Below are 25616 nucleotides of genomic sequence, written 5' to 3'. Positions count from 1 at the left end.
GGAATTCATCATGAATGGACCCCTTTTTTTGTTGTAGCCTTCAACCCTCTTCACGAGCTAAAAGGACGGTAGTGACAAATATCCCATTCAGACGGCTCAAGTAACCCTACGTATGTCGATGTAGGTATAGGTAATTGAAGAGGAGAGATCTACAATCTCCAAACTACCCACGTCTTCCTTTTAGGGGCCACGATTGGTGGGTGCCCTCCAAATCGGAATCGGGCTAAACTCTTGAAGGATGATGCTTGTTCGACTGTGTACGATTGATAATGTACCATGCCTAAAAGGTAAAATCAAAAGCAAAGCGCCAATCAACTCCCGTCCTCGAGTTTTAAAGACGGAATACCTAGGTATCCAAGCAGCGGCAGCAGCAGCAGCACTTACGCAGCTCGTTAAATCGTAAGTTTAGAGTTGAATAGTCTGCAGCATCTCTGCACCTGGACATATGGGGGGTATTCGGAATCGCAAGTAGACGTAGTGTCCGCGGTAAATCCGGAAATGCAATTCTCGTCGAAGCGCTTGTGGAATCTCGTAATAAGTACTGATAGTCACTGGGAGGAAATTGTAGTGTTGACATTGGTGTGGGATGCTATATTCATATGCAGCAACTGCTCCAGCCAAATACAACCGCAGACAAGATACGATGCAGATCCCACGAAAACGCGGTGTGCCGTAGTTGTCAATGTTTTGCAGAAGCTTATTCTTGAAACAAATGTCATCCCACGATACTACCGCTCAAGTAGCACATGTCACGATAGTTCCATCAGCAGTCATAAGAGAACTATCTCAAGACTTTGGGTTTTATAGTATTCGGCATTTTATTCGGCTTGTTATTTTTGTTTGTGGGAATAGAAACAGAAACAGAAACAGACGGCTGAGAGTAGTGGATTAGAGGGTTGGAAAAGCAAGTACATGTAAGTAGCTGAATAGAATGTGCAGAATGTATTGGAGGGCACTTAAGGAATAGTTACAGAAGATAAGCGACAAGTTAGCAATCTATGTAGTGTACCAATGACCGCCAATGACCGCTAACGCTGAAAGCTTAAAATCTTATAGGCTATGTGGGCTCTGTGGATTCCAGCGCAACCACTAAAGAGTGACGCCAGCCACATGATCTGCATTATGGAAACGTGCACCGTCAAGCTGCCGTCAACCATCTCTCCGACAATCAAAATCCGCTGTCCTCCCACAGCCCACAGCCCAACGCATCTTTCCGAACCGCAGTTTCAAACCGATCTGATATGAAGACGAACCTTCGAATTCGTCTTAAAGGGGATACATATAGCTGAAGGACTGGAAATACCTTCTTCTCTTTTATTTTTTGTTTCTTTTTCTCTTCCTCTCTACCCCGGGTTCGCAATCGCCATGACGCGCCCGATTGTCTACAGCTTCGCCCTCGGCATCTTTGTGTGTAGTACGTCATTATTATCTCCTTATCGTCCCACACAGGCAGAAACACTGCAATCTATTCACAACACCCAAGCCGAGTCATTCTTGTCGCATTTACTCTTCGTTATGAGAAGTGTATTTATTACAAGAATGGAGAGAATATATTTTGTATTTGATGGAAATAATCTAGTCGGATAGAAGATATGGATTGTTCACAGCTGAGCCGTGGGGGATCGTATGGTCGTTCTGGAGATCGTCAGCTTCATCATGGCTGACACAAACTACCTATCGCAGCAACGGTCGTGACCATAGTGTCTATCTTGACACCGCATTGGGTCACGTATTCCGTCACCGCAGACACGGGCTCGACGTTTAAGAAATACATTGGGCTTCATCAGAGTTGCTCCTCCGTCGACGATCCCTCGTGCCGACCCTTCCCCAACGACGATGACTGCCGCGACGACCAGTTCTTCTGCTCCATGTGGAGGAGCAGCGGATTCCTCCTCTCATTTGCTACCATCGTCGAGCTCGCAACCCTTATCAGCTTCCTCGTCGTGATGGCCGGCGGCAAGTACAAGCGCGAGACGGGCTGGAAGCTGATCGGCTTCCTCTTGCTGGCTGACGCCGCCGTCGAGTTCGCGAGCATGGGCATCGTGGTAGGTATTCGATTGAATGCACTATTGCATAGACGCTCAAATATTGTCGAGTTATATCTGACATGGTGAACTAGGCCTATCTCTTCGATACTGATTCCCAATTCATCATTCCTGGCTGGTCCCTGGATTGGTCTTGGATCCTGTGCACCATCAGCGCATCCGTATCCGTTCTAATTGCGACGAGTCTGGCTGCCTCTGCCTGGTTGCTGCCGCCCGAAGACGACTACGAATATCTCGAGGATCCGATCGACGCCTAAAAATGAAACGGCTTAGGATACGTCAGGATATCCTATAAATGGCGGATCAGGAGCAGAGCTCCATTAAGGGGTTTCCATATAAGAACCCCTATATTAGTAAAACGGAAGATCAATTGCGATTTTTGGTGAAGGTCTGAGCTGGTAAACAGTAATGCGGGTTTTTTTATCATACGGGTGTGCAGTATATAGGGCATATGGCGTTTTATTAAGGGTTTTGCTTCGGCTGCATAAGACGCCAAGCCATTGTCTAAATTGAATTTGATACTCGAACAAATGTTCACGATCACGGAGGCTTGAATGGCATAGTTCACTAAGTAATTACAGAAGAAATAACGTATTGATCCGTATCAAATTTTGCAATTGGTTCTATTACAATTTAATGATCTGTTGTAAGAGAAGTTGGGTATCCTTTGCGTAGAACGTGCGCGGTCTATCTATTATAATGATCAGTGATAATACAGGTATGTTTTTTTATTCTGATCAATTGTCACCCTCGGAATCGTCGTCCGAATCATCGGAAGCAGATTCTGACTCTGATGAAGAGCTGCTAGATGATGTGTCGGCATCGCCTGTACGCAATTGGGGCTGCGCTGCCTCGTCCCCAGATTCATCATCGGAGCTGCTACTATCGCTGCTACCTGAGCTGGAGTCTGAATCAGAATCGGAGCCGGACTCGGATTCTGAGCTGGTATCTTCGTCGACGACTACAGTCCGCGATTTCCTCTTTCGCTTAACCCTTTGTAGAGGGCCATCGTTCAGTCTTAGGCGTTGAACATCCTCAGCTGCAGCCGTAGCCCCTTCGCTCGTAGCGCCCTCTGAATCCTCGGCGGTGGTCGTAGTTGATACCGTTTCGGTCTCGCTGTCTGACAGTTCGTCCAACACGTTCTCACAACGCATCCGCTTAACAACCCGACGTTGCATCTCCATATCGGAAGTCCGTAGTACGTAGTCTATTTCGTCGAAACGTCGCTTCCCTGTTATCCTTGGCTGACGTAGAAAAGCCGCAATGACTTCCTCGTATTCCCTCTGCCTCCTCTCAATCATCTCCTTGCTCGAAGCAGAGAAACCTTGCGATCCTAGTTCCATGTCCTGTGCTTTGGTGCCAGATGCGAGCTCTCTGAGCCTCGTTCTGACAGCTCCCTTCAAACCCCGGATATATTCGTAAAAGACGTTAATATCAGCCGCCGGTATAGTGGTCTCGTCAGCAAAGACCTGTTCTAGTAGCCTGGTCTGATGATTTTTGTTAAACTTCCAGGTATCCTTGGATGTGTGCCACTGACGTAAATACAAAAGTGCTGGCTCCAAATTAACAGCAGCTTGCTTCTTGACTGGAGCTACGACGGCTTTCTTAGGAGATGGTTGTTTTTGCTTGTTTCTGATTTGTGTGCTGCTTGTCGTTGCTGCAGACCCGGCTTGTTGGGTGGACTCGGCAGCGAATGAAACGGATTTGGCCTTTTTTGATGGTGTCTGGGTGGAAGCAATTTGGCTTTGAGAGGCGTCTCGTTTTGGCTTTTTCGCCGAATGGTCTAATGCAGGAACACCAGAAGATTTCCTCTTTGCATTGACATTGATAGGGCCGGCAATATTTTCCTGATGATTGTTGGGCACCGGCGGAGCAACGGTACCCGTATGTAGGGTAGCGTTCTGGCTCTCTTCAGATGCAGGCTTAAGCTTGAGACCCAATCGTTTCCATGCTGGAACTCGTTGGGCTGACGCGTTCCCAGTTGAGGGGACGGAAGACATTGATGAGGTGAAATGAAGGTAAAGGCAAGATAGATAAAGGCAATCAGCGAGGGTGGGAGGTGGGAAAGACAATACAGTAACTAGCTGCTCAAGTGTGTGACGGCTACCACTAGGAGAACCAGAAACCAGGTGAGAACCAGAGAACCAAGCAGGCAAATCGATACGCTGCCGTGTGATATCCACGTGCCGTTGCCAGTTCTTGTTCTTCGGGGTTGAACTTGTTTTGTCTTGCCTCAGAGTCTGAGAGTGTGGCTGGACTTAGGAATTTGCCTTCGTAAGTATAAGACTAGCAACACATGTGTACTAAGTCAAGGATATATGTGAGATGAGATTCCACGGGTGGAATTGCTGCCAATAAAAATTTCATGAAGCCTTCACATTGAATCTTTTCAGTGGAGAACTCATCAAGTTGACATGGATTGATTGATATCGCTATTGGGAACTTTTTAGTGGATTAAGTGGATTAGTGCATAGGAGGTTGATATCTTATCATATAGTTATCTGATAAGAATGTTGATAAGATCCATTTCGGAAGTCATCTTTCGGATACCGGTCTTAGTAATATCCGTAAATAGGTCCGAGCTTTTATTTGCCTTACCTAAGCCTGCTAAGACGAGCTTTCCCACAAGGTCATAGCTCGTTGCTTGCATCCCAAGGCTCCAACCTGGCGCGTCAGAGCTCCGGGCTAATAATAGAGCTGCACCACTCTCTATTCGACCTCACTTCTTCGTACCGTCCCTCATCACATAAAGAGAAAAAAGAAAGCAATATTCTACTCCTTGAATAAATAGTGCCGGCTTCCGACTCTACGTCCAAACTCACCGAAAATTAGTACCATCAGCTCTCATCCCTAACTCCCTAACAAGACTTCACCATGTCTGGAGGTGCGTTCGTCCCTCCTCCGTAGCTAGCCACCTTATCTGAGCTAATAGTATGTGCTTTTTCTAGGCAGCGCCGGTTTCGACCGACACATCACAATCTTCTCCGAGCAAGGAAGACTTTATCAAGTCGGTATGTTGTCTCTAGCGTCCTAGCCGTCCCAAGAACGTCGTTATCTTGTCACCTTCAGCCGTGATGGGTATCAAAAGTATCCAAAGATATTGAAGCTTAAGCGAGTGCAATGTGGGGGGTCTTTATGTTAGCTGACAAACAATCGTTCAGAATATGCATTCAAAGCGATCACCGCTGCAAATATAATGTCGATTGGGGTCCGAGGCAAGGATTGTGCTGTGGTCCTTTCCCAGAAAAAGGTTCCCGTAAGTGCTTTCAGCTTTACCCTAGTTGCGGTGAATATTGTTGAATTCCGCGCTGAAGCTAATCGTAATCAATAGGACAAGTTGATTGACCCTTCTTCCGTCTCGCACATCTTCCAGATTTCGCCCTCCGTTGGTTGCGTCATGACCGGATCCATTGCGGATGCTCGGGCGTTTGCACAGCGCGCTCAGGGCGAAGCTGCCGAGTTCAGGTACAACTATGGATACGAGATGCCATGTGATGCCCTGGCCAAGAGGCTTGCCAATATCAGTCAAGTCTATACACAGAGAGTAAGGCTCCATCAACAATAGTAAGGCTGGGGATGTTGTGAAGCTGACCCTTTCCGACAGGCCTATATGCGCCCTTACGGCGTGGCGACGACGCTGATATCGCTCGATTCTGAATTCGGACCGCAGCTTTACAAATGCGATCCAGCGGGATACTACGTGGGGTACAAAGGAACTGCTGCGGGACCCAAGCAGCAGGAAGCGCTTAACCACCTGGAGAAAAAGCTCAAGAACAAGGATCACGCAGATGGCACATGGGAAGATGTTGTGGAGCTAGCAATTACTACGTTAAGCACGGTCCTCAGCATGGATTTCAAGAAGGGTGAGATTGAGATCGGAATCGTTGGAGGCCCCCGAGCGGACGGTAAGGAGGGGTCAGATCCGTTCTTCAGGACCCTGACGGAGGACGAGATTGATGAACGATTACAGGCCATTGCCGAGAAAGATTAGCGGGTAAGGCGGTCGTGGCGTAAGGCTGGGTTCGGTTCAGCACAGCTGATTCGTGTATGCTGACTACAACAATATGTTGTGGAGGCCTGGGTTCGTCATTATATCCTTGTCTCCGTGTGTCACTAGTTTAGATCTTGCATCAACAGGACCTTTGATCATTATTCTAATCTGGACCGGTCTTGGAAATCCAGAAATCCAGAAATCCAAAAACCCCATCTTAATCCAGCTTAGGGTGGCTATAGCTGAAGATGCGTATCGAAGATGCGCATTTGTTTTGGGATCCGGATGTTCAGGTGGTGGCGAGAAGGATGATCTGGGGGTTATATAACCCACACGGTGAATAATTGTCATCAAGAACCACATCTTTCAAGTGCGGATGCGACGTATCAGACGCATCAGACGCATCAGCACGTAAGTAGCCATAAGCATCTCAACTAAGCATATCAACAATTACCCACATACGGGTAACTCGGGCATATATTGATCTATCTCATCTGGAAGGCTGGGATTTTGAACGTGGCAGACGTAAGCCACCAGGGTGACACTGACCTCAAAATGCCCGACCCATGGGTATGGTACCTCGTGGGAGTTCAGGGGTGGAAGCCAAATAAGAGGACCTAGCGTGAGATGACAATGACCGGTAGAGGAGCCGGGAGCACCAACGTTTCTTTTTTCTTTTTAGTCCACCTTGTTTTTGTCTGTTTCAACTGTCGTGTTTAATAGGAGAACATGGAACATGGATCATGTGGAACTGTACTATGTAGATCGCAGGGCATCGCGCTGCAGCTGGGTCGTGAAATATTCTTTTTTTTTTTCTTCCGCCAACCCTCTGCAATACTAAGCTTAAAGCTACAAAAATTTAGGTAAATAATATCCGTTCAGCTCAGCCCAAAAGGTGGCTGAGGGTCAACGGTGGCTCTCTATTGGTTGGATATCTTACACCTAAGTCTGAATAGTTCCACTGCTTTGTTTTTATTCCACCTGAGAACTTTACAGTCTATACTGCATTTGAATCTTGGTGTGATATGTGGCGCCGCTGAATTCTTGCCCTGGCTTTCCTACTCCAGCCAACCCGTGTGCCCTATGAAGAGCCTCCTACTCGCTTAACCCTACGATCATGTCCCCTGGCACTAGCCCCCCCCCTCCCCCAAAGACAGCTTCCCTGTCCCTACGGCTAGCTTTCCACTAATAGATCCATTCTATGCCCTACCGTGACGATGGGCGTTGAATTCCTGCATTGGTAAGGCAGTTCGTGGCGTCGGTTGCCCAGGAGGCTGCAGGTATCATCCCGGACGCATCAGGGGTCTCTACCAGACTGACGGAGACAATCTGAGATGCCGACATCCAGCTCAGTTAGGATGTCATAGGTTTGAGCTGCCAGTCATGTCCCGCTTAGTTGATGGATAATAAACTCCGATTCGGTAACGGGCAACGTGAGCAGAACATTGGAGCTGATAATGATGCGTACTGTGACTTGCACTTCGAAAGGGGAGGGAGTATCAGCGCAAATATTCCTCCTATGGAACTACTCTGTATCGTGAGCGCTTCGAATGCTTTTCTGCTTGATCCGTAATAAGTCGATTAATCCTACAAAAGCCAAGTGAAGTTCGCTGCTTGAGATATTCAACATGACGCTTCTTCTTCATCAACCAAGTTCAAAGCAGTCTCTACACTCTTACAGCCTTATCTATTTCCCATTTTCGCCCAAGAGCCGAGATTCTCCCTTTCCATTACGGTGCTTCTATCAAGTCCCCAGAACGATATCATCTAACCTCCCGCGTATCGTAATTCGTCATTGTGTTTTTAAGTTGAGCATCCGATCGCAAGAGCAGCATCTTACAGAGGTCACTTACTAAAAGGGGCATAAATGGATGGACGTAAGTAAAAGCCGCTAAAAATACTCTACGCCTCCCGAGGTCAAATTACAGGAGACGGCCTCTTAAAGACATCCCCTAATAATTAACTTAGTCAACGACTACCGAACGGCACGGGTTGCCGAACTCCTCGAAGAGTTTCGAACTCTCCAATATTACATCGCCAACGTTCCAGTAGACCCCCCTTACGCAAACGATTATCATACCGAAGGTTGGGCTGCTCTACGCCAGTGCGCTCTAGACGGTCAACACATCCTCAACTGTGCGGCGGACGTAACAGTGCCCCGAGCCAGAGGCGGCGAGTTAGAGCAAAGAAAGGCAGAGTTGAAGCAGTGCGTTAGATCCTTTCCCTCGAGACTAGCATCGATATCCTACTGCCTAATAAATGCCGCTGACAGAGATAATCATCTATAGAATCCTCTTAGACGCCTACTCCCGCAGACACGAAGCCCAGAAGATCTACCTCCGCCAGGCAGCGGCACAGAGATGGATTGACTACAGGGAAGGAGTCCTCCAGGGTCAGCGGCCGAACTCTGCAAATCGACAACAGCTAAGAGCCTGTGACGAACTGCTACGACAAGTAAGACGAGCGTTTTCCTCGATAGTGGTTGACACCAACCCCTTACCCCCTCCTACGATAGACACGCCCCTAATGACTACTGTGATATCTTCAGCTAACAAGACGATTCAGGAACTCTCACAGGTCACAGACGAAGTCGTTTATCAACAGCTTCAGAGTGGCGACGTAAGCATGGGTCATTGGACGGGCGAAGACCCAAGCCTATCGGCGGTTCGGCGATGGGTGCGGGCACGCCCACATACGACTTAGCCACCGCGCCGAGGTAAAGTATGCGAGCACACGGCGTATCGTACTACTTGAAGGCTAGCGGCTCGCTGTTAGCTTCGACTCTGATGCGGGACTACGATACAGGGTGTACGATGGGATCATTTCTTAGAGTATAAAAGTTTTTTTTTCCCCGTGAATATCAAGGCCAAGAGGAGGACTCAAGTAGGCGACATCGGAACATTCAAGGCGTTAACATGGGTATCAAGGGAAATACAGTCGTTACGATAAACATACAGGGTCATAGGCTTGTGGATTGCTTCTATAAAAAAAAGAAAAAACTGTTGATAGGAGCCCTCCGAAAAGGGGGGTCCAACGAGGTCGAATGGGGACTGCCAGGCGCAGCATCGGCAAATGTAGATAACCTGTCTGATACTGGGCATGGTATATAGAGTTGACTTAGACTAACAAAAGTGCTACCGAGGCACAAGAATAGCAATCGTTTCAATATATTCCATCTATACCATAACATTCTGCTTACTATCTCGCGTACTATTATTTGGCTACGCCGGCAACGGTTCCTAGAAGGCTAAGCGAGCAATTAGGACAACTCCGAGGTCAGATAGGGGCATTATAGACTGGCGCTTCGTAGCTTTGGACTGACTCGAGTATACTAATCGTCGGACGAGCTACCCCTAATAGCTTAGATTACATACGCACACACATGTCAATCGTGAATCTAGACGTCCAAATAGAAAACCTCTAGCTAGTAGTCGGGGATTTTTAGCCTTAGACGCCATCGACAAGGTGACGACAGCCACTATCCACAACGGCGCCTAAATCCACCCTACTACCTACCAAATTTAGCCGCCACCACATGGCACTTCAAGGATTAGCAATGGCAACTAGCTATGTAGCGTATATGTAGAAGACAAAACCGAGGAAATCCAGCCTCATCCGGGAGTATTTCTCCTAGAGTATCCGCTTAACGGCAAGTTCCCGCACGAAACTAAACGACGGTTCTTATCTTCGGAGCTAGAATAACTAGGTAGTCATAAATTACTACGTAGTAGATGAAAAATCCAAGCGTAGATTTCAGCTAGCTATGGGTATAACCATCGTGCTCCCTCATCTCTAAGTTTAGTTATTGGACCGAATCCTCGGCTCGAGGGAGAACCAAACTTTTACACAACATCCTAGTAACTAAAGGGGGGCCCATAACGGGCATCTATCTTATTGAAGAAGAATAGGCAATTCTTGTGCTCCATGACATCCGTACCTATAGACCACAGATCGCAATTGCTTTGCTTTGTAATGGATTCTCAATTTCTCCCCCCCCTTGCGCAGCTGAACTGACTTGGAACTATTGGATAACAGTTACCAATGATGTTAGTCCCTTGGCTCCGGAGTTTTCGTAGATGTGATCGAGGCCCCCGGTTTTTGTTACGGGAGGATCCATTAAATAATATTCACCCATGTACCTATGTACCTCCAAGCTCACGTAATATTCGGGCCGGGATCATATAAATCCATCAAAGAAGCGATCCACTTTATTTGCTTTTTTGCCGTTGTTGATATCCGAAGTGATGTAAGACAATCTTCAATTTGACATGTTACATTCTACAAGAACGAATAACATCGTCGCATTTCGGGGAAGAGCGCAAGTAAATTGTGCCGTATAACACAATATCAAGCCGACCGAATTGCCGGTCTATATTGTCAATTTCAGGTTTTCGTTATCTTAAATCAACCAATCAATACCTAGTGGTAAGTCTTTTGCGATGTCTTCTGCTTTTCAACGCTGCCATCTTCTTTGCATCCTGCAACTTCTTCCAACATAGTGCGTGGATTCACTCGGATGGCAGAGATGAACAGATGTCGTCCTCCGACCCAATCATTTTTCTGGACCATCTCTCACACGTGATGGATACAGACATTTGGGTGTGGACCACATTCATATTGATATCAAACAACGCATTGCAAAGATGACTGCTTGTAAGGTTTGCGAGCAGGGCCTGACGCTAGAACTGGGTGGTGATGATGGCAACGATGAGCCGCAGTTGGTGCCTGACGATCTAGAACTCATTTGCGGGTGCCATTATCATTGGCAATGCCTTCTCGACCAAGCTGCAGGGTTGGCCGCATCGCTGAGGTGTCCTTCATGTGATGCAGGGCTCGCCACGAACACAGCAGGGCCTTCCTCTGGTAGCTCGTTTGTGCAATCCGCGCCCGGCGCGGCTATCCTAACAAGATATACCAACGAAGGTGGCATTCAGGAGAACTACGATATCCTCCCTGCAGTCACCGAGGAAGCTTATCTAGAAGCAAACCCCGAGGCTCGTCCTGCCCGTGCCTTTCACATCATGTGCAGCGAGGGCGATGTAGGCGGAATAGTAGAGCTCCTTCGCGATGCGGAGCAAGCGCAAGGAGACGAGCCTACAATGAATGCTGCAAGCATTATTCGCTATCAAGACCCGTTAGCAGACTTGCAGACTGGCCTGCATATCGCGGTGGAAAAGGGGCAAGAGGAAGTTGTCTGGTTGCTTTTATGGATAGCATCAACCCTTCCGACGGGATCATTCCCGGGGGAGGCCGTGCAAATAGCGCAAGCAATGGGGATCCAGCGGCCGAGCACGTTGGCCTCGGAAGATATCCGAGCACTGGCAGATAATCAAGGTCGGACGGCCGAGACGCTTGCAGCAGAGATGAGTGGTTACTGGGCGAGTCTGGTAGACTCTGGTACTTTACACCCTGAGACCTCACTTTGATCATGTCGAGGATAGCTCTGTTTAATACACAATGCCCTCGATTATTGCATAATTAATCCCTGCGCACACATCCTGAAGTATCCTGAATTATCAGAAGTCTTAAGCAAATCCCCCGCGTGCTATCTGCATGTACATACGCATAATTCTACCGACCCGCATGCGATGTACGTAACAAAACGCCAACAGGTTTATTGAAGAAATCTGCAGTGATCGCTAAGTGACTAGTCACGTTGCAGGTTCGTGATCTTGCGCAGGTTAGTACCAAGAATAGTGTAGTACTGTTATAGTAAGTATGTAACTCAAGGCCGATTTCTACTCCAGCCACTGTAAGACCAACAAATCCTGCGATGCTACCATCCGTTAATAGGCGAATACCCACATATTCTTTACGTATAGTTAATAAATAAATTGATAGACAATTGTATTGACCTAGATATTCTTATAAGTGTCTTATAATCATAGATATATATACCTACCTTAGGTATCTACCCCTCATATTGTATGCATCACTGACGATAATCAGATCATAATATTCGGTATATCTTGCTTTCATCCTTGCACTTCTGCAATGTAGGTTAAAGCTGCAACCCAAAACCTCAAACTCCAAAACCGGAGGAGTACGACACGTGCCGTACCGACATTAAATTATCCAGGTACCTTAGATAGAAGATGGCCCACCACACGAAACGAAACGAATATTTCACCACCCACGAGGTGCATCCTGTATAACGTCGGTGTCCAATAGCAGCCGCAGTTGGGTTTTCCCCCCTTTGCCGCGCTCCTGCATCAGGGGTTTAGACCGCCTTACGCCTGTCGGGACTTTGCACTATGTAGATGTAGATGTAGATGTAGATGTAGATGTAGATGTAGATGTAGATGTAGATATATCTTCCCTGCCAACATACATACATCATAGATACCTACATATATAACTTCAATACCCACCTACATAATACCACCCTATGCAACATAGGTCTACATCTACTTTACCCGCCCTGCCGTACTTGAAGCTTATCTCGTAACCATAAGCTGTAAGTTGGTAGCATCTAAAATTAACTCTGCATCTACATCTGCATCGAGCCAAGCCAAGCTTGACATTACATATGTAGGTACATAGGGCACACCGCACCCTCCCGCAGCATGGCGGGTCTTTTGTACGTTGCACCGCAGTTGGATCTACGTTTACATTGATGACGCTACAGCGGAAACGAAAAGATACCTCGGCCTCGAACCGGGTGTGGCCTCTTCCTGGCGGCCGGTGTATGCGGCCGTAAGTAACCCTCTCGGGATAATGACGCAGTTGGCTTATAGCTGTAGAAGCTTGGTGATTGGTGGCGGCGTGGGGTTGAGGTAGGAGGGGATGTGGTAGTGGGATTTGATTATATTGAGTTACTGATATTAATGGCCTAGTCTCTGGTATGTCGTATTCACTTTGCTCTAAGTATATCCTACGGCGTGACTACCTAGGTAATTGATTTTTATGAAGGTTGATGGTGTATAGATGTAGGCAATCTACTCGCACGTGTAACCCGTGTAGTAGCCCCCACACTCCACAGGGACGATATCAGTGAATACATCATTGCTTACGGTTATTCTAGCTTTAGTAGAAGCAACGATAGACATCGTGATGAACTGGGGGCGTGTCTCCTGTAGATTGCCTAGTAAATGGATGTTGGACCCTTTGTCCTCCAACCTAACTTACACTCTTCCGAAAGACACCACACCAGGCAGACATCCCAAACAAACTCTGCCCCGTTGAAAGAAGTTGCGTTTCTTGTGCGAGCTGAGTTCGCCTAGCCTAGGTAGCCAGCCAAATCGAAAAAGTGTAATAGGCTAGTCTGGGCCCGACGGCTTCTGACACGGCCGCCCCTACAGATACCGTATGAAAATAGGTAGCCATCGGACTTACAGAGCTTCGTCGGCGGGATAACGTCAAAATAGTCATTATAGAAAACATCTCCCAAAACAGTAGCTTACTACATATGTACCTACATATATTCCTCTTTCCTGTGACTCTTGCTGTATAAGGCATCGCCGATAATTCTCCACGTACCTACCTACCTATCCAAGCACAGCGCACCCGTATCGCCGAAAAGGATTCCTCGGAGGGGCATAGGAGGGCGTCCGGGTTAGGGCAGCTGGGCGATGAGCAGATAGGTCGAGATGGGACGAATACTACATATGTTTGGAGGATCCGCGATGTATGTACCGAGGGCGTCTGCAAGTAATAAAGCGTAATAAGTAGGTTGGCAACTCGTGGCGGCGCAGCAGAAACGAATCCTGAGAACGCTGCATCATGGGATTCCAACCAACGTCTCCTCGAAGGATCTTGGTTCTCGGCGGAGTTTTGTTTGATCGGTAGGTGGGAGGGATTCGATATCTCTTCAGCGCAACGAGATGCTGGATATCAGCACGAGGTCTCGACAGCTGCTCGATTCGATTAGTGATGATCTTTAGGATGTAGATCGGGAAAAATGAAACGAGAAGGCCTTAAACGAGTCTCTTGAGGTATCACTGATGGTTACGAGATATGCATCTTGATGAAGTAGAACATGAGGGTTGTGGCAGAAGTCTTTTTGATTGACCAATAGTCTTACAGCAATAGTGTAAATCTATGCTAAAACGTTGAACCGCTTTGTAGGCGGAGGATCTATCTCGTCTTGGGCTCTCGAGCTCCTAAGCGGCCTAGATCGTGTTGGTAGTTCAGTCTCTGGGACCATGTTACACCCTTTTAGTACCATGATACCTCCCCCCCTTCCTTTCCCATACAACGAATCCTACACACTAGCCTATGCAACCTCAAACCAACGACCCCTTTATGCCAAAATAAGACGGTGAAAAAATACAGACTCTTGAATAGTAATCCTTTTCAGCCTTGATGACGCACTGAACGGTACCTAACGCACTGGGTATAGAGGTGCCCGTCGATATCAGAGGCATGTAACAACAAATTCCGGGGATAACCCTGACGCCTTGAGAGATGAGAGTATTAAAGAAAGCCTAGTAGATAGAGAATAGTGAAAGAACAAGTTCCTGATAAGTAATAGAGGAAAATAAGTGTTAAAATGTGAGAACGCCTGGTTGTCTAAGGTCGTAAATGCCAATGTCTAAAGGAATGACTAGAAATGTAATGTAAGAATGCAAATGATCGCTGTGGCCGGCCGTAAATCGTCGATCGTCATGATGTAAAAAAAAAGAACGTAATAAGTCGTTAGGCAAAGCAAGGAATGAACTTCGTAAGTCTAAGTAATACGAATAACGAGCATGCCTAAGCATCGAAGAAAGTAATATAGCTTAATTGGGCGAAGGGGTTCGATCCGGCTGGAAAACGGCGGCGGATAAGAAAATATCAGCTCGCTCTCTGGTGGGCGAGTTCTTCATCGGTGGCGCAGGTGCAGGGGGCGAGGTAGGCGGCGTCTTGTTAAGACATTTCGAATGCTGGTTGCTGATAATATCATGGCTGTGGGCGCGATGCAAAAATATACGCTGCTCCTCTGATCGTGGTGATCCAGTAAGTTCCGAGTCTGCAATACCGACGTTCAATTTGGTAAATTCACTCTCGACATCCGCTAGGAGAGCGTAGACATCGCTGTCGGCATAAATGCGAATGCTTTCCATTCGCTGTAGAGTGGATTCCATCGAACTCTTTCGGTTGCCGTTCGCTACATCGTCTTCCGCCTCTTCACATGGTAGTTCGGGGATCATCGAAGGTACTCGGGCGACGACGCGCTGTGGTGACGACGATGGGGATGGGGACTGAGACTGAGTAGAAGCATTATTCTTAGTTGGGCTCCGAGGTGGCGTTGAGATATCCGAAGTCCCATTAGCTAGCCGAACACCCATGACCTGTTGAAGAACGTCGCTTGTGACGCCGATGTCTTTAACTACCGAAAGCGTGGAGGCGGCGGCAACATGCTCAAGGAGTTTTTGTCTAACACGAGTCCGTCGGTTTTCAGCCTGTTCGAGTTTCGTAACCCAATCATCAATTGAAGCGTCAAGCTCGGCAAGAGTTTCCTCCTGCTTTAACATGGACTCGTAGCTAAATTTAGCGACACGAGGTGACCGCAAGTACTGGCAAATGCGGCTGTGAAGGTTTCGGCGCCCGGCACGAAGAGATGTATACGTGCGACGAAGATACTCTGTTCGCTCATCGAGGTGGCGTAGTTCCTATGAATGATTAGATTAAAGACAATAATGCTATGATATTTGAGACCTACCTTGGAGAGGTTTTCGACATCATCCTTCTTAAGTACTTCAAACCTCAAGGTTTGGCCTAAGGCTTGCTTTTGCAAATAAGCAATTTCGGATGAGTCGATGTTGTTTACCGCTTCGCTGGGTTTCCATCCCTGAGGTAGGTTCTCGAAAGCACGGCGTTCAGCGCTGACGCTCCTCTTAGAGTTGCTTCGCTTTAAACCACCACCATTGCCATTGCCATTACCATTACCAAAACTACCAATTGGTGTGCCATCACTTCGCTTTCGTGGACGTCCGCGATCCATGATGCTCCCAGAGTCGGATCGACCACGTCTATGAGACGGACTCGGGTTAGCTCGTGATTGTGTTTCAGGCTCTACCCTTGGTGTCGCCATGGGATCAATGGTTTGCTGCATAGTGGCTATAGGCGTGGTTGAACCTAGCCTGTCCCACGGCTTTGGAGAACCTCGGTATTCTGCAGGCGCCGATAGCGGTGTCGGGAGCGTCGAGTTGGTCATAACGGTAGTCGCCGACATAGGGGTCGTGGCTGAGACCGAGCTCGAAGCAGGTGTGAATGGAGTACGTATCTTCGGTGATTCCTCAGTTCGTGTTAATCGAATTGTCGGCTCCTGTTGCGTATCCCTAGATCTAAGTCGGCTTAACGAAAGCTGCCGGGCTAGTCTTGGAATCGGACCGCTCTGCGTCGGTATCGTTAAGGGTGCCAGGTCTTTTGGAGAAAGCGGTTGCTTTAGAGCTGAAGTAGACTTCTGTACATTTCTGATTTTAAAATCCTCTAGGCTCTCCTCCGGACACTCTTTCACGGAGGTCGTCGTAAACTCTAAGACGTGACGCTGGCGCCAAGTGTTGACAGGAGTACTAATGGATCGTTCATGCAAAGCAGGCCGGCCCGGAATCGTTGCTACTGCCAGTTAATATTAGATATACATCCTGAGAGTTATTTACTTACGTGAATCCATCGCAACCTCCTGTACCGTCGTCATAGGGCCTAACTCGGGTACGCTGATCTTCCTCCTCCGATTCAAGTTGTGTTCCTTGATACGCATCCGGAGGCCGTTGCCCACGGAGGCCTTGTCCGTCTGTCCCATAGCCATCGCGAAGGCCTGCTCCGGATCTAATTGCTTTCCACTAGTAGCTGATGGAAGCTGTTTTTCTCTTGGGAACAGCTGATATTTCCGAGTCTCCGGGTTCTGCATCCTCCAGACAAATGGCTTCTTCTCCTCGCACGAACTTGTAGATGATAGCTATAAGGTAACGACAGTTAGTTGGAACCAGTCATCCAGAATTAGAAAGGGACAAAGATTATACCGATTCAGTAGAAGCTTGAGCTGAGAAAGCATTTGCTATATAACTTCTGAGGCTACTGAACTCTCCATCGCCATCGAACATACAGGCAGCTATATGAGCCATAAGAACCTGTGACCGGGGTCCCTAGAGGATTACGCTAAAGAATTATTATAAGCAAGGAAATCCAATAAGGTTTTCTCATGCGGACGACAGGCGGAAAAAGTGGCGGGTCGAAGTCATATATGTGCGCGGCGAACGAGCAATAAAATTACTAAAAACATGCACACACTCAAGGTCCAGCTTTCATGGTGATAGACGGGTGTAATAGGCGTATGGAGAAAACGGAGAGGCAAGGGAAACAGGATATGCATGTCCTTAATACGCAAAGTATAGTCGGTACCATGCTGTCTGATTTTGGATCCTATAGCGAAGCGAATAAGGGGATTGGTAAAGCCAAATGCATCAGGGGAACTTGGGATGCAACCTCCACTTAGGAGCGAGACATGATACCGTACCGAATGCATTACGATGTTGGATAATAGGTACGACTCGGCTCGATGAGACTATACATACTCGCAGCTGTATGCAGTGTAGACTACTACATACGGATTACACCCTCACCAAGATGGCCAGGCTGCGTTTCAACGCTGGTTGAACTCAGGATCGGGGCAAGATACGAAAAAGGGTTTAGGTACATCGGGAAACAGTTTGGTCGAGGTCCAAAAATGCTACCCTTGGACAGGGTACTGAAACCGCTCAAGCCCTGGACAGGGTTACTGGATAGGGCTAGGTTGGTAGAGCTTTGACCCTGGCCGCATAGGGGTAGCCTATGGCCGGGAACATGGGTATGGGTGGTGTTATAATAGATATGCTTGTAATAGTGTAGTTAGCCGAAGCTTTTCAACATTGCTTAATTGAAACAGAGGGAACTGTTCTGTGACGCATGCTGCAGAATACCTACGTCGAACAGTTCTCGACTTCTACCATGATGTTACTGAGTTGCCTGCCGGGTTGGGTACCTAAGTTTCTGCATGCACCGATACACTACATCTTTCTAGGTAGAGAGAGGTAGTGTACTTCGTACATAGATCCGACTGGTTGGACCTTGGGAACACATAAAGATAAGTTTAGCCATTAACCGAGGATATTCTCCTTACCTAGGTCGTACATACATGTGAGAGTCGTAATGCTGGCGGTCAGTAAGATTTGTGTAGTAAATACGAGTAACTCAATCTCTTAAAACTTCCGAAGTGAGATAACGTCGGAGCAACAAACGAGCTTAGAAAAGATGGAGAAACATCATTAAGTGCATACATACACTTAATAACCAACTAGTGTGCTTTAAGTCCTTGATTCTCATCACATACCCGAGCGCGCGCAGGCACTACGTGCATATGTATGCCTGGATACTGATCTGCGGAGATGGTGACATCGCAACGCAAAAGCCGGAGGAGATGCTCTGATGTTTTCTGGCTAGCTTGACTGCTACTGGATATCTGTGCCCGCGCGTATGCAGCTTTTATTGTCGCTGTGACGGTTCTCGGCGAGTATCTTATACTAATACAATGTTAGTCGGATGCAAGGCTTATGACCGGGCGTCGACTGAAAGATCCGAGCACGGGAAATAGCTATACCATGGGACGAATTTGCTCGACTGGACCTTCATCTGGGCAACATATCCTTCCCAATCACCATGGAATCCAACTTACCCTCAGACCTGATCATCCTCGATATGCCTCATCCAGACGAACATAGATAGATCATATTTAATTTAATCACGATAGTCATAGCGGGACTCAAAGCATCTACCCCATAGCGAGTACCTAGACCAGGTAGCAATGACTTTATCTTGGGTTACTATCTTTTGCCACTTTTACTGGCAGGAATTGTGGGATTATAGCGCCCTACGTGCATGCTAGCCCCGTGATCGTTGAAGAAGTGGGTAGGTAGGTAGTCATGATCTTAAAGTTGTATATGATGAAAGTGAAAGTGATGATTACCGCGCGCCTTTGCCGATGAGGTAGATATGCGTGACCACAAAAGCTGCCCCGTTAACCGCTGGTCTTTAAACTCAAAACCTTGGAAGGTATGGCACGACTATAGTGTACATTCTTTACAATAAGGAGCTTTCAAGATATCTATTTTCCCCCTTATTCGCTCATAGGATGAGCGACTACCTAGAGTTGGAAATTTGTTTCGGGCCAAGAGGTTGACTGATGTATGAAAACTTTGATATCAATGTGTGGTCTGATAGAAACAACGCCCTAATGTACATTGGTTATTAAACTTACCGAAGACATTATAAAATATAGGGACTATATTTACATATCACTAACATACCTAGTGGTCAATTTTTAGAGGAAACAAGTGAAAAGTTCTTGATATCAATATTTACGCCTTTGCTTCAAAGTTGGATAAATGAGAATTGCCCCCGAAATATGAATAATTCAACTTCCGAGATATTCTCAAGGTTCTAATCGGGGCCGTCTGTGCTCGATGTTAGTGCATAGTGGTGGCGTAGTGGCGGCGTAACTGGTTGTGACTAGGTTAAATTTTTTCGTATTCTGTCTAACATAATGTACCTATCTACCTGGGTGGTCTACGCGAGTTCTAATGTGGCAAGTAGGAAGGGTTGGCCGTTTCAAATCTTTCTGACTGGTACCTCTACTGATTCCTATGCAGCTATGGTAGAGCCAACTATGTAGAGTCAACCTGAAGTTAAAAGATTTGCCATCCGTGAGAATTCTAATGCTTGTTTACACATTCTGATATCGTAGGTAGTTAGTGGGACCAAGACAGGTATGGATGCAAGTACAATGTGTAGATCTCTTGCGTTTCACCCCCTTTTCAGACATAATACCGCTGTCACCGAATGACGTGGGGCAGAGCTGGGCATGTAGGTGACTTACTTACATAGGTAGTACAACTGCATGATCGGGAAATTATTCCTTAGTGTTATCTGTGATAGAAGCTAAGAGAGTACATAGCCATAGCTCGATATTTGCACTTCGGATTTACGCGGTAGATGTTGTAGATTTCGACCAGACTGTCGGAGCCTACGGAATGAACAAGGCTGAGACAATCCGTACTCCGGCTCAAACCAATTCATAACGTCATCCGAACTAGCCCCGAGGTTTAAAGATCGGGATGATTATTTTATCACTGGCGTTTCAAATCAGGAGTCTCATGTCATGGGCAAACCCGAAACAATCAATTGCCGAATAGTAAAACACGATGAACTACCAAACGCTCTAGAATTTCAAGACTTGGCTTCTACGCAATGAAATATGTTTGTATCAACTTAACGCAGAATTTATGATCACCCTTCCCGTCTGCCATGGAACTGGGAGTAAGCCAGGGATCTAACGATCAGCACCCCAAGGAATCTTACCGATAAAATATTACGATATCGACAAGGCCCCCCGGATTAGTTTCTTACCTGTTCCTGGCAACGAGACAGGGTCCTGCGGGGTTTTCAGGTACAGAACCTATCGGCATAAAGTCCACGCTCTGCTGTGGAACACGAAGGAATTCTAGGAGGTCTTCCATATCCGCCGCCACCACTGTAATAGGTAAGTATTTACAAGTCAATTTAATGCTAGATTTATAGTGGGAAGAACTTGGACTACAACCGTTATCATTTCTAACCCAGCCTCAAATTCTCAATTATGTCACCCGCAAATAACGCTCGTCCTTTGGCACGCCGTGTTCCCTAAGCCTTAACACAGATACGCAACTTGATCCTTTAAGACAGCCATAAATATATAATGCTCATTTCTAGAGGTAGTAGCGCATAGGCAGGGTGAAGTCAAATAGCGGAAACTAAAATAGCATGAAAACTGATCTTTGGTTCATCTAACGCGCCCGAGCGCTATGTAAACACTTATTTAAAATGGGGCCAATGCTCGTAATTATCACGAACTTTGTCGTCAGTCATATCAAATCGGTATTATGCCAATCCGGATTTTATACATATTGACTCTTAAAGGATACTAAAGATGTAGTTTCTAGACTACTTAGACATTAATACATCTCCAACAGGTTCTATTGCTACAAGAAACGATTTCAAATTTCGAACTCCTACGCAATATCACGATACTACCACCTCCCAATATGTACTACATTTAACGGAACTTTCCAGTCTACTAGCTTATTAAAGAATGGCCTTAGCCGAATCAAGGACTTAGTCCGTATCAAAGTAGTTTTGAGCAACAGGGTTCTCATAAATTTACCGTAGACAGGTAGAGTAATTTTTAGGTGGTCTTATTCCGCACGCATGAAGCTCCGCAAGATCCACTGCACGGCCTAGGCCAGCACATGGCAATTTGGCAGGGCTGTTAGTCAGACCTCATTTCCGACTTCAGTACCAACCTTAGCAGTGCCGGGCTTTCTCGGCCAGGCTCCCGCGCCGTCAAAAATGAGGCCAGAACGGGTATAATGGGTTTTCTGAAGCTAGAAGGCCGTTGCTAAGCCTAGCAGTTCCACCGAAATACTAAAATATCGATGGAGAAAGCGTTCGCTTTGACAGGTCACAGTAGCAGGTAGGTACCTGGGTAGGTAGAGGCGATAATGAATGATACGATAAGTTTAGGTTAAGTGGTAATTGGTACTCTGTGCCGGGTAGATCCTAGACTTCCCCGCGTACCCATGATCTGAAGGGTTTGCAACCCCTTTTATTCGAAATACTTATCCTAAGATTTTACCTACATGACCTTCATGATGAAATATCTGATATGGATTTATGCTGGGTTGGGGAAGAAGCAACCTTTACGCCTAATGCATAATGCACAATACACTTGAGATACTGGAAAGGCTTTAATCTAGCATTATGCAGTTTTAAGAATCCTGTTTCTCGGACCCCAGTGTTCAATAGAGTCGCGAGTTACAAGTGATAACTTGCCAATGTAGGAAGGAGAGTTACTCAAGACTAATGCAACATCAAGCGTGAAATCATACCTATCATTCAAACAATCACAGCAAATTTCCTGAATATCTCTGTGCTCCGAGTAACGGCAACTATGTACATATGAAAATGTAAAAGGCATAGCTTGCAGACATGCAGAAATATCACCATGAGGTCCGGGAGCGCCTGTTTGTTTACGGTCAGTGCTGTGCAGCGCGTTCTTCCGCCAAGAAGCTATCGCGAAGAGAAGTGCTTAAGCAGTCGAGCTGCATGCCAAGATCTGAGCACGGGCTCTGTGAAGACTTTACATAGGATAACCAAGTCTTTACCCAACGGGGTGGGAGCACTCATGTCACAGTGCTAGCCGACTACATAGTGATAAGCAGTCACAATCGCCGAAGCAGGGCCGTATGTAGTCATTCTCACCAACCTTGCTGTCTGTCATCCTTCAATAGAGCGGCTACATAGCACGATGTGGTGAGAAATACTTGGATGCTACCCCAAGGCTGACGGATGAAGTAGCAAAAACATCTTTACTCTGTTACTCTTTCCCCCTTTTCCCAGAGAATCCTGATACTGCGAGTTTAAACCAACTGTCACGGCCTCGGGGCTTATACGTGGGTGGATTGGATATGTAGTTGTTGTTGTTGTTGTTAGGTTTAGACAACTTATTTCCACATAGTTACCCAAGTCAGTGACGTTTAGATGTTTTTCTTCATGTTACGTAAATCGTTCTGGACCTCTAGGAATATTTTCGTCCCATCTTACCCTAGATGTGGAGACGGGTATCCTCAGCTCTGCTTCCGGCAATAGATAACAAGAAAAAAACAAGCATCCATGCTATCAAGCAAGATTGTTTCAGGGTAGAAGGATCTAGTGCAGTTCGTGACAGGCTAGTCACAACTTAGTAAGTAAGCCATCGGGGAGCATCGTTTCAGGTTACCAATCCAGTTATTCAACTTTCATATTTAAGCCAACTTTTTCTCTACTTTGATTTCTATATTTGCCATGATGATGTAAGTGGCCTAAGAAGGATCGCGTCTAAGAGGACGACTATGAGGTTTTAGAGCTGCATGTTGAATAACTGTCTTATATGAAGTTATCAGGTATGAAACATTTAGTTAATAGGCATATATAAATGAGGGGCTTAACTCCGTTCTCTTAGATGAATTCCGAAGATTCTTTTTAGGCTTGAGACGGCTTGCTTCGGGAACCACAAGCATCATTGCCCCGCTTAGGTATCATAGGTTATTTTCCATACCTTAGGTACCTACCTAAGGTTAGCTACCTAACTCAACGTTGGCGTTCAACGGCTTCTATCCGAACGAACCAACAAGCAAAACTCCCTGTACCTATAGGCTATCCGTAGGTACTTGGCTTAATCTGGTAGGTGGCTGATATTCCAGTTCGATGCGAGAGCTGAACAGCTTTGTGAGGGGGCGTCTTCTATTCAGAAGTATCCGGCTCACAAACAGCAAATTATCAGTACACATCCATTTACGACATTTTAGCCTTGCCTCGAAGAGAACCATGGCACCTCGTGACCCTAACACACTGGCCAATTATGGCGAATGGGGCATCAAGCACACGACCGTAAACTTCAAGGTCAATTTTGAGAAGCAGCGTCTAGAAGGCTCTGTTCTCCTAGAGCTTGAGTCTCTAACCAACAAAGCAAGCCGTGAGATCATCCTCGATACAAATCACCTATCTATTTCATCGGTCAAGCTTGACTCGGCCGACTCAGAATGGGCTGTCAAAGATCGAGTCGAGCCTTATGGCGCACCGCTTCATGTCTCTGTACCGAATGGTGTGTCTCAGGGTGACGTTATAAAGCTAGATATTGCTCTAGAGACCACCAAGAGTTGCGTTGGTTTGCAATGGATGACCCCAGCTCAGACTGGTAACAAGAAGCACCCATATGTATACTCCCAGTGCCAAGCTATTCTAGCCCGATCTATTTTTCCTTGTCAAGATACTCCGGATGTCAAGTCAACATTTACTTTCAACATCACCTCGCCACTACCGGTAGTTGCTAGCGGAGTGCCCGTGCCTTCAGATAACAAGGGAGATGGCGACAAGCTGTTCCGCTTTGAGCAAAAGGTGCCTATCCCCTCGTATTTATTTGCCCTAGCCTCGGGAGACCTTGCAACCGCACGCATTGGGAAACGATCTGTCGTTACGACCGGCCCCGAGGCACTCGAGGGCGCAAAATGGGAACTCGAAGCGGATATGGACAAGTTCCTCGAAGTAGCAGAGAAGCTGATATTCGAATACCAATGGGGAGAGTATAACGTATTAGTGCTGCCCCCGAGCTTCGCTTACGGAGGTAAGGTTCCTAGTGACTTCTTAGGAGGTAGTCTTGGAATCTCGCTAACTTACACCTGTAGGGATGGAGAATCCCATCTTCACTTTTGCTACGCCCACTATCATCAGTGGAGACCGCCAGAATGTTGATGTAATCGCACATGAGTTGAGTCATAGTTGGAGTGGTAATCTCGTAGGCTGTGCGTCCTGGGAACACTTGTAGGTTTCCCCGTCGATGACTGTTTCGTGATATGCTGCTAAAACGGTTGTAGTTGGCTGAATGAGGGATGGACAACCTACCTCGAGCGACGTATTGGCGCAGCCGTTCACGGCGAACCTCAATTCGACTTCTCAGCTATTATCGGCTGGAAGGCACTTGGTATGTGATTCGACGTATGTTTCTCTGTTCAGCGCTAACGGGTTTATAGAGGACTCTGTCGCGTTGTTCGGGTCTGACCATGAGTTTACCAAACTCATTATCAACCATAAAGGGGTGGATCCTGAGGATGCTTTCAGTACGATTCCATACGAGAAAGGCTTTCACTTCCTCTACTACCTTGACCGATTGGTCGGAAGGGAACATTTCGACAAGTTCATCCCTCATTACTTCAAGACGTGGGCTAATAAGTCCCTGGATTCTTTTGAGTTCAAGAAGACTTTCCTGGATTTCTTCGAGAGCTATGGCAATTCGGAGATTAAGGAAAAGATTGCCAGTATCCCTTGGGACGAGAAGTTCTACGAGCCGGGCTTGCCGCCAAAGCCTGTCTTCAACACGGCTTATGTTGATAGCTGCCTTGCGCTAGCTAAGAAATGGGAAAATGAGGTAAGTGACTTTGCCTTGCCTAACACTTAATCTACAATCTTGTTGCTTAGGAGCTCACAATCTACAGGATTACCAACCAACCAGTAAAGACATCGAATCATTTACGGCTAATCAGACACTTGTCTTCTTGCAAGCGGTACAAAGCTTCTCGAAGCCTCTGAATGTGGAGAAGTCGCATCTCTTGGGAACTACTTATAATATTAGTTCCTCAAAGAACGTCGAGTTAAAATCGGCGTATTACCTAATCGCTCTCCAGGCTGGAGATAAACAAGAGCTACCTGGCATAGTTGACCTCCTCGGCTCCGTCGGACGCATGAAGTTCGTGAGACCTTTGTACAGGAAGTTGAACGAGCTAGATAGGGACCTGGCTGTTAAGACGTTTAAGGAGAACAAAGACTTCTACCCGTCCACTACAAAGGGTCAATTAGAGAAGGATTTAGGTTTGAAATAGATAAACTCGATAGTTTTATGCGGTCTTTGAAGCTGGATCATCTGCATAATAAAAAAGTCGCATGCATTCTCAAATTCTCTCGGACTTTGATGATATGGTAGACCCACCTATTTCCATAGGGTCTGGTTTAGTATACAGTATCACTATTTGCCTATTCTTGATTGGGGCTTATTG

At 46.7% G+C, this 25616-nt stretch overlaps 7 protein-coding genes across 7 annotated transcripts; 5 read left to right on the top strand and 2 right to left on the bottom strand.

Annotated features, from left to right (window-relative positions):
• The first annotated feature begins 1096 nt into the window (after positions 1 to 1096).
• F4817DRAFT_332004 (uncharacterized protein) lies at positions 1097 to 2656 on the top strand. The gene is made up of 3 exons (XM_049302593.1): positions 1097 to 1414; positions 1684 to 2045; positions 2120 to 2656. Exons 1-3 carry the CDS (start codon positions 1366 to 1368, stop codon positions 2300 to 2302), a joined length of 594 nt encoding a protein of 197 aa, XP_049160897.1. The 5' UTR covers positions 1097 to 1365; the 3' UTR covers positions 2303 to 2656.
• On the bottom strand, positions 2657 to 4514 carry F4817DRAFT_332003 (uncharacterized protein). The gene has a single exon (XM_049302592.1). The coding sequence runs from the start codon at positions 4043 to 4045 to the stop codon at positions 2783 to 2785; it is 1263 nt and encodes a 420-aa protein (XP_049160896.1). The 5' UTR covers positions 4046 to 4514; the 3' UTR covers positions 2657 to 2782.
• A 405-nt stretch (positions 4515 to 4919) lies between these two features.
• On the top strand, positions 4920 to 6036 carry F4817DRAFT_314100 (N-terminal nucleophile aminohydrolase; the record flags this gene model as incomplete). Its single annotated transcript, XM_049300352.1, has 5 exons — positions 4920 to 4929; positions 4994 to 5056; positions 5207 to 5301; positions 5377 to 5589; positions 5650 to 6036. The coding sequence occupies 5 exons, from the start codon at positions 4920 to 4922 to the stop codon at positions 6034 to 6036; spliced, it is 768 nt and encodes a 255-aa protein (XP_049160895.1).
• A 1451-nt stretch (positions 6037 to 7487) lies between these two features.
• F4817DRAFT_332000 (uncharacterized protein) lies at positions 7488 to 9214 on the top strand. The gene is made up of 4 exons (XM_049302591.1): positions 7488 to 7913; positions 8005 to 8242; positions 8325 to 8490; positions 8602 to 9214. The coding sequence occupies exons 1-4, from the start codon at positions 7904 to 7906 to the stop codon at positions 8737 to 8739; spliced, it is 552 nt and encodes a 183-aa protein (XP_049160894.1). The 5' UTR covers positions 7488 to 7903; the 3' UTR covers positions 8740 to 9214.
• A 1045-nt stretch (positions 9215 to 10259) lies between these two features.
• F4817DRAFT_331998 (uncharacterized protein) lies at positions 10260 to 11977 on the top strand. The gene has a single exon (XM_049302589.1). The coding sequence runs from the start codon at positions 10680 to 10682 to the stop codon at positions 11460 to 11462; it is 783 nt and encodes a 260-aa protein (XP_049160893.1). The 5' UTR covers positions 10260 to 10679; the 3' UTR covers positions 11463 to 11977.
• A 2779-nt stretch (positions 11978 to 14756) lies between these two features.
• F4817DRAFT_314097 (Up-regulated during septation-domain-containing protein) lies at positions 14757 to 17084 on the bottom strand (the record flags this gene model as incomplete). The annotated part of the gene is made up of 4 exons (XM_049300351.1): positions 14757 to 15629; positions 15680 to 16575; positions 16624 to 16918; positions 16983 to 17084. 4 exons carry the CDS (start codon positions 17082 to 17084, stop codon positions 14757 to 14759), a joined length of 2166 nt encoding a protein of 721 aa, XP_049160892.1.
• Positions 17085 to 23394: 6310 nt separating this feature from the next.
• Positions 23395 to 25442, top strand: F4817DRAFT_357552 (peptidase family M1-domain-containing protein; the record flags this gene model as incomplete). Its single annotated transcript, XM_049305932.1, has 5 exons — positions 23395 to 24190; positions 24252 to 24387; positions 24441 to 24547; positions 24597 to 24991; positions 25059 to 25442. 5 exons carry the CDS (start codon positions 23395 to 23397, stop codon positions 25440 to 25442), a joined length of 1818 nt encoding a protein of 605 aa, XP_049160891.1.
• Positions 25443 to 25616: the final 174 nt, after the last annotated feature.

The sequence above is a fragment of the Daldinia loculata genome, assembly GCF_022478755.1.
Source record: "Daldinia loculata strain CBS 113971 unplaced genomic scaffold F4817scaffold_13, whole genome shotgun sequence".
Taxonomy (NCBI): Eukaryota; Fungi; Ascomycota; class Sordariomycetes; order Xylariales; family Hypoxylaceae; genus Daldinia; species Daldinia loculata.
The sequence above is the reverse complement of the archived record's forward strand: the minus strand, read 5'-3'. Positions and strand labels throughout refer to the sequence as shown.

Bases quoted from the DNA above. Each gene is read 5' to 3' on its own strand.
- F4817DRAFT_332003 (XM_049302592.1), bottom strand. From the start codon at position 4,045: ATGTCTTCCGTCCCCTCAACTGGGAACGCGTCAGCCCAACGAGTTCCA.
- F4817DRAFT_332000 (XM_049302591.1), top strand. The intron at 8,243-8,324 runs GTGCGTTAGATC...AATCATCTATAG, and splicing joins AGAAAGGCAGAGTTGAAGCA to AATCCTCTTAGACGCCTACT. The intron at 8,491-8,601 runs GTAAGACGAGCG...AAGACGATTCAG, and splicing joins GTGACGAACTGCTACGACAA to GAACTCTCACAGGTCACAGA.
- F4817DRAFT_331998 (XM_049302589.1), top strand. From the start codon at position 10,680: ATGACTGCTTGTAAGGTTTGCGAGCAGGGCCTGACGCTAGAACTGGGT.
- F4817DRAFT_332004 (XM_049302593.1), top strand. From the start codon at position 1,366: ATGACGCGCCCGATTGTCTACAGCTTCGCCCTCGGCATCTTTGTGTGT. The intron at 1,415-1,683 runs GTACGTCATTAT...TACCTATCGCAG, and splicing joins CCTCGGCATCTTTGTGTGTA to CAACGGTCGTGACCATAGTG. The intron at 2,046-2,119 runs GTAGGTATTCGA...ATGGTGAACTAG, and splicing joins TCGCGAGCATGGGCATCGTG to GCCTATCTCTTCGATACTGA.